The sequence below is a fragment of the Chenopodium album genome, chromosome 2 (assembly GCF_948465745.1).
Source record: "Chenopodium album chromosome 2, dcCheAlbu1.1, whole genome shotgun sequence".
Taxonomy (NCBI): Eukaryota; Viridiplantae; Streptophyta; class Magnoliopsida; order Caryophyllales; family Amaranthaceae; genus Chenopodium; species Chenopodium album.
The window spans coordinates 13,875,547-13,883,238 of NC_137835.1; the positions used below are offsets into that span (position 1 = coordinate 13,875,547).

General features: G+C 34.7%; 1 protein-coding gene and 1 long non-coding RNA gene across 3 annotated transcripts; both read right to left on the minus strand.

Annotated features, from left to right (window-relative positions):
• Positions 1-3,374: 3,374 nt before the first annotated feature.
• Positions 3,375-6,967, minus strand: LOC145596576 (zinc finger protein CONSTANS-LIKE 16-like). 2 transcript variants are annotated; one of them, XM_081652773.1, is made up of 3 exons: positions 5,693-6,967; positions 4,694-4,785; positions 3,744-3,867 (listed from the first exon to the last, which is right to left on the minus strand). In XM_081652773.1, exons 1-3 carry the CDS (start codon positions 6,782-6,784, stop codon positions 3,810-3,812), a joined length of 1,242 nt encoding a protein of 413 aa, XP_081508899.1. In that variant the 5' UTR covers positions 6,785-6,967; the 3' UTR covers positions 3,744-3,809. The 2 variants fall into 2 exon arrangements, with proteins under 2 accessions (XP_081508892.1, XP_081508899.1); XM_081652766.1 differs by lacking the exon at positions 4,694-4,785 and having other exon boundaries at positions 3,375-3,867; positions 5,693-6,942.
• On the minus strand, positions 4,300-4,685 carry LOC145596590 (uncharacterized). The gene is made up of 2 exons (XR_014103267.1): positions 4,478-4,685; positions 4,300-4,443 (listed from the first exon to the last, which is right to left on the minus strand). It is a non-coding gene; the product is annotated as an uncharacterized LOC145596590 (long non-coding RNA).
• Positions 6,968-7,692: the final 725 nt, after the last annotated feature.

Below are 7,692 nucleotides of genomic sequence, written 5' to 3' on the forward strand. Positions count from 1 at the left end.
CTAGAAGCAGCTTTCAAAGATATTGTCTCCTTCTTCGGTCCCGTCCCATAAGCATCGTACATAGACTTCACCAGCATAATCTTCTCTTCGTCTTCACCAATATCCATTGGCACGGGTTTTGACCCCATAGGAATCCCTAGCACACACCTCACCTACTTAGCACCCAAAGGCAGAATTTCTCCTTCGCCAAATACCATAGTCGCATCTTCGCGAACACGGGCCATAAGCCAATAGCAGAACTGCCTTGGAATATTCTTCATATCCAACTCCAACAATGCACCAAAACCCATCCGCCTTACTAACTCTTTCCGCTTCGTATCAAAGGCAGAAACTGAGACAGAAAATGACTCAACCCGGCATACAATATTCGGATATTGCCACAATTTGCACACCAAATTTACATTAATAGCACAAAAGAATAAGAACAACATTCCAATAAATTTTTCCTAGGACAAAAGATTTACCTTTCCGACATTGTCATGATGGGTCTTCAAAACCTCCCCTTTACTCAACACCTTGTTCCCTTCAAGGGTACGAACCTATTTGATTTTACAGGTTCAAAATACACAAGGTTACACACCAATAAACAGATAAGGAAAATTGCTCCAATGTAAAAACAACATTTTAATAAAACAATCACCTTACGCCGGTGTGAACTTCCTTCCCCATTCAATCTCCTCTTCCGTGACTTCCGTTTCATGTACTCCATCAGCAAGTTCTCCACAATACCAGAGCTTGAAGCTGACTCGCCTTCACCATCTGTATTATTACTCTTCATTTCGTCTCCATCTTCATCATACTCATCCGATTCCTTATAATCCTCATCAGTCTTTCTCTTAGGGCCTACCTTCTTCCCAAGGGCCTGGCCTTGGCCTTTATGAGGGGCAGGACCCTTCGACGAAACACGTTCCTTCTTGCCCTGCCCTTTACCTTTACACTTAGAAGGACCACCCTTGTACAAACAACCGCAACCAACTTAATATCCTTTCCTAATACTACATCACAAAAAATATACATACAAAATTAACAAATTTAACTCACCAATCCCTTCTTCCAGCTCATCGAACGCACCAATGTCTTCCCCATCCACACTAACCAGCCAACCAACAACCCTGTTTTTAAAGATTATAATCATACAAATATTCTAATCACATAGACACTAATCCCTATTCCCACCATTATAGAACAGCTCAATTCAATATTCACAAAAACTCCAATCCCTAATAGAACAATTAAAATAGGCTCAATTGAATAATCACACACTTAGGAAACCCTAATTCAGCAATCAACATGCATTATAGAATATTCAAAATTCAATTCCACCACAACAAAACCATAAATTATTATGACAACAACAAAAAAGCGCAATTAAACATTAAAAAAAATATATTCAATACAACAATCACCAACTCCAAGATTAATAATTCATCCAATTACTAATTCAAACAAAAACAACAATCACCAACTCCAAGATTAATAATTCATCCAATAACTAATTCAGACAACCCCTACATTCACAGTTAATTTAATTTAACAGCTTCATAAGAAAAAAACAATTATCCCTAAATCCTCATGAAGACACTCTCTCCCTCTAATTTCAAATTCAGCCAATTAATATAACGCAAACACTAAAGTATCCATCACTGTATATCATATTATAGTTCAAGAACACATGCATCCATTAATTACGCCCTTTCAAACATTAAAATCCACACTCATTCAAGTTTCAATTACACATGAGTAACCAAACCCTTATCAAAAGTTCACTAATACAAACCCTAATCAAAAGTTCACTAATACAACCGTATTTCAAACAAAAACTCCTACTTCAGACCAACAAAGCAATTTTGAAACAACATAGGGCAAACACAACACTCAATTCACAAATTCAAGAAACAAAATTAACAGACAAAAGCAAGTAACACCAACCAGGAAACCAAGGGATAAACTTCGCGTTTTCGGCTACCCACCACTCGAGCCCAGACTTGAAGCCACGAACCCTCACCGCCGACACACCGGAAATCAGCAATCGCGAAATATAATTAAGAAAGGAACGAAGAGGAGAGAGCGAAGAACAAAGCGTTTTCGGCTACCCACCACTCGAGCCCAGACTTGAAGCCACGAACCCTCACCGCCGACACACCGGAATTCAGCAGTCGAGAAATATAATTAAGAAAGGAACGAAGAGGAGAGAGCGAAGAACAAAATAAAGAACAACAATTCAGAATGAAAGGGAGGAGAGAGACAGCTTCCCCTTTAGAAACAAATTGAATATGGCTCTTCTACCAAAGACAATATAAAACTATTTTTAATTGAAGTACTAAAACGGGATGACAGTAAGAAAAACGGAGGTGCTACTTAGGAATTTTCAAAATACATGTGAAAGGACGACTATACCCCTCGTTATGTATTATGAAGTACATAACTAACCTCCTTTAGGAAGGCCTCTGGAAACTATGGTAGAACGTACTATTACTATCAAATCAAGTTTGAATACCAACTATCCAACAAAATAAAAACCAATTAACCTTATTGATGTTCAAAATTCAAGGGGGAAAAAATAGAAAAATGATTTATAGCTATCTTAGCATTATTAAAAGCCAACAACTAGCATCTAATTCGACTATCTTTAACATTAAGCATGCTTAAAGTTCACTGCTGCATATACAAAAACTAATATTCACTCCATTAAAAAAGACTACTCGCTTCATGCCCTTCGTCCCTTATTTTTTGCTCCATAGAGATAAGTTGCTTTATTAATTTTTGGTTGGAAAAGAATGATGAAAGAGAAAAGTGGTAGGGTTTAATACAGTGGTTGTGAGAGTAAATGTGTGGTTCCATGTCTAAAAATAAAATGAGGCAAAATTAAAGAAACTGACTAAAAAGGAAATTGGAGCAAACGATAAGGGATAGAAAGAGTATGTACTAATGTACATTTTTTTGGATCGGAGCAATGTACTAATGTACTCCCTCCGTTTTTAAATACTTGATCCATTTCTCCATGCGCGGAGTTTTAGGAGAAATTGGAGAAAGTAATAAAATATGGAGGTATTGGGGTACTTGAGAAAATAAAAAATTATAAAAAAGCAAAAATAGTTGAAGAATAAGAGGAGAGAGAGTATTATGTTGGGTCCACTAAGTGTGAGAAATGAATTAAATATTGTAAAAAAAATTCAAAAAAAGGAAATGGAGCAACTAGCAAGTATTTAAAAACAATCAGAAAAGAAAAGTGATGCAAGTATTTAAAAACGGAGGGAGTACATAGTAATATCATTAGATGACTAAAGTATATCCGTGGTATACTTCGTATATTATGGAGTATAGCTAATAATCGATATTTTGAAACAAGACCTTGGACACTCATGTCCATGAAGTTCATTAAAAGCAAATAACTTATGCACTCATGCCATAATTGTAATTGGTTTTATTACAACTAAGTAAAGTATTGAGCCGTTACATTAGCATCACCGCATACATGCCCACGAGATTTCATAAACTTGTTAAGTACTTGGTATTAATTTAGGATTATTTGACAATAATATATAGGAGTAGTAATTAAACAAAGACTAATTTACATGCTAATTGTTATTTATTGTGATAATTAGGGAAAGTGGGTTCAACACCAACTCCTACTACTTGTGAAAGAGATGTTCTCTTGACAAACCGTCCTTTCAATCGAGGCCTCTTTTCAGCGTTCAATTTCCTAACTTCATATCTTATCTTCTTTGAAAACAATCTTGTCCTTCTCTTTTCTCTGTATCTTGATACTCTTGCTTCTCTCCCTTCGTCCCCACCATTCGCGTTTCCTCTCATTCCCATCCATCCCTCTCCTTGAGGGTGTGGAACTCCGGTCGGGAACATACCTCCCTGCCAAAAGTAATCCCGTGAATATTAAAATATTAGTAATGTAACAACGAAATTTGAATGAACATAATAATTAAGGTTGTACGTTCTTATATTATTTTAGCGTAAGCTATACGGGTATCTTACTTCCTAGAACAAAGCTAAGGTCTTAAGTATGATTATCATAAGCTATTTGGTCACATCAATATCCACATGTACAAATCACTAAAGATATTGAATGGTCCATGCTCATGGAGTCATGGTATTATTGGTATATTATCTACAAGGTATTCAATGCAATGATGTGGAATTGAGTCACCCTAAAATGTGGCATGATAAAGTTTATATTGCAAAAATATGGAATTGAGTCACCCTAAAATGTGGCATGAAAAAGTTTATATTGCAAAAAAAAAAAAAAAAAAAAAAAAAAAAAAAAGCTACTAAACATTAAACATATACTCCATACTTAAAACATAAATACACATAGAATAAATTTAAATACTCGTACTTATCACTACACTACTACAGTCTCTTTCAATTGTATATTATACCTGTAATAAATAGGCTGAAAAAATAGTTAGCTCTAAAGATAATTAATTACTTTTTTTTTTTTTGAAACCAGATAATTAATTACTTTTTTTTTTTGAAACCAGATAATTAATTACTTAATACAGTTAAATAACAATATTTAAAAATATACTTATATAAGTAGTACATTATATGTTCTGTATAAATAATTGAACTAGTTCCTTAATAAAGTTCAAACAGATACCAACAGTTTATTAGGGCTATCAAATCTACAAACAAAAGGCTTAAATGAATTCAAAACACAATCATAAGTGTGTTTAACTGAGAGAGTGAGGGATAGCTCAAGTGGTTAGAGCTTCCCTCCTGATTTCCAGAGATTCTGGGATCGATTCTCACCCCCGCCCTTGTGGCTCTCTAAAAAAAAAAAAAAAAAGAAAAAAAAAAGTGTGTTTAACTTTTTAAGAAGTTCACATATGTCTAATAAAAATCAACATGAAAAGAGAAAGAAAAAGTTTGATTAAAATGACAAAATCAAATTGCAGATTCAAGTTTGTTGAATATTGATTAAATCAAACTTCATGCTTTGTAAAATAAAATATATTTTCGTTAAGTAGAAGTTTAGGGGTGAAATTTCACCTCATGGGTTAGGAATTTTGATATTTGGATTACTCAATGAATAGTCTTAGTAATTTAGCTCAACATTCAACCATTGATTTTGCAAAATACTATCAACTAAATTAAACCGATGTTGATTTTTTTTATTTTTTTAGAAAAAAATTTCTAGCTTTATATTTCGGATAGATTTATAAATTTATTATTTAAATATAGATCATGAAATTAATGTCAAAGCAAGACAATTGTCCCAAAATATGTAGAGCATTAGTCTTGTGAAAATCACTCTAATTGTGTCTTTACATTGTAAAAAATGTAATATGTAGATTTAAAAAATTGAATCCAATGAAGACTTGTTAAAAAAATAAAAAATAATAATAATAAAAAAGACTAAGATTGTTATTTTTTTCATACATATTCAAAATTGAATCATAATGCCTCTTAGAGATAGCTTTCGAAATGGTTTCATTTAAAAATGAAATGAAGTAATAATCAAATTCAAATGCATTGGCACTAGACATACAAACTAGAAAACTGATAAGCCTGAAAAATGTAGATAAAAGGGCAAACTAAAGGGCAAAAGACAGACTTCCAAAAATAGGCAAAAGGGTAATATATGTTAACTTCCAAAAATAGATCTTAAATAGTTAAACCTAAATGATGCTCAATAACAAGAAGTGATCAAACAAGGGCAAGGTAGCAATCTTACCATGCAATAGGGCCAACCATGATGGTCAAATTCAAACTCCGGCCGCCGCCCGGTGGTCCATGGTGATAAACAACCTTGGCTAGCCCATGCATTGATGACCTCATCATAATTCAATCTCAATAGTATTTTCCTCCTTTTATTATTAGCTTCCATATCTTTACCTCCCTCTTCCTCCTCCACCTCGGCCGCCTCGTGCTTCGGCACCACCACTTTCTTACCATCCTCTTCCTCATCTTCTTCAACACCACTAACTTGAGACTGATCATGATTACTATTATTTCCATAAGTTTGATTTAAGTCAAAATTAAACATTTCACTTTCAACATCAATTGACCAATCAAAGTAACAATGATCAGTAGTAGCACTAATATCCCCCTCTTCTTCAATTTTAACACCCGGGAATAAAAGTTGTAGCTCATCATCCGCCTCCTCATCGCCTCCTTTTCCGCCCTCCTCGGCCACCTCGTGCTCTAGCAAACTCTCAACATCCGCCGCAAACTCCGCTAACTCGTTATCGGAGGGTAAAAAACCCGCCGGTAAATAATTTTCCCACTCATTGTTATTATCTCCTTCAAAACCAATCAACGAGATGTTGAAATCATCCTCTTCAAAACCACCTTCTACAACACTACTTTTGTTGTTGTAGTTACTATTTTTGAACTCCTTAATTTCAAAGGGATCATTAACCTCCAAGTTCGGAACACTAAACACCGCCTCATTTCGATCTTCTTCGATCGATCCTTCATCATCATCATCTTCATTACAAACCTCCGGCACAACACGCATCTCGTAGTTATTATAAGAAGGTTTGTTGGTTTTAGCATTGTTGTTACCTCGAGGGGTTCGCGCCTTCTTCGTGAACCCCTGGTGCCACGAAGGGGATGGTTGTGGGTTTAGCTTAGACTCGAGGCGGACTCGATTATGTCGGCTTGCGAGCTCATTAGCCGAATGGACTGATGATTCGCAGGCCTGACAAAGGAAAGCATCATCGGCGGCGCAGAACCATCTAGCGCGCCTCTTAAGGCAGCTTTCGCACGCCCGTGCCGTCTTTCCTCCAACAGCATTTGCTGTTTTCTTACAATGGGTACTCATGGTTAATAAGATATCGAGTTTTGAGTAAGAAGCGCGGATTCTTGTAGTGTTACAGAGAGGAATGTACTCAGTCAGTCTGTTGGAACAACAGACTAACAGTAGTAGTACCTCTTCTAGCAGAGTTGGAGCAACCGATAAATGAGTGTGCTATGATTGGTATATATTGAAGGGAGGACAAGTGATGGAGCAATTATTATTGATTTTTTTTTTTCTTTTTTCTTTTACAAAAATCAGTGTCATTTTTATCAAATAAGTTGTTTGGATTGAAAAGTCGTAATCTTTTAACTCTGTGGACAAGGTAAGGTTTAAAACTCTGTGAATAATTGTGATGGCACATCAAAATATTTTTGGAATTTAGATTATTAGAATTTAGGGTATTTTAAGTATCTTAGTAAAAACTATAATGAGCTATTATGTAGGCGAATTTGATAAAGTAAGATACAAATCAAATAAGATCATATATATGCATTGGTGAATGAATGATGTACATCCTATTCTTAAAAGAACACATATTTCTATATTAAGGAACATAAAATACTATACGTATTTTTTATGTTCTTAAGGTAATGAGTAGCTTTCAATTAATAGTTAGTAGAAGTTAGCCGTCAAAGTAACAGTTAATAGTATGAGTGCTTGGTAAAAATAGCAGTTGCAATACTAAGGGTATGTTCTCATTGACTGAAATGAGCTGAACTGAACTGGACTAAATTAAGCTTATTAGAGCTGAACTGAACTAAACTGAATTGTACTGAACTGAACTGAAATGAATATTTTATGAGAGAAGGAAATTAGGAACTGAATTGAACTTATTAGAGTTTAACTGAACTAAATTGAAATGAACTAAAATGAACTGAAGTGAAAATAATCCGGTGAGAACATGCCCTAAAATATATCAAAATTCATACAAA

Coding starts and splice junctions, on each gene's coding strand:
- LOC145596576 (XM_081652766.1), bottom strand. CDS start 6,784: ATGAGTACCCATTGTAAGAAAACAGCAAATGCTGTTGGAGGAAAGACG. Junction 3,868..5,692: donor ATGGTTGGCCCTATTGCATG/GTAAGATTGCTA, acceptor TACTTTTGGCAG/GGAGGTATGTTCCCGACCGG.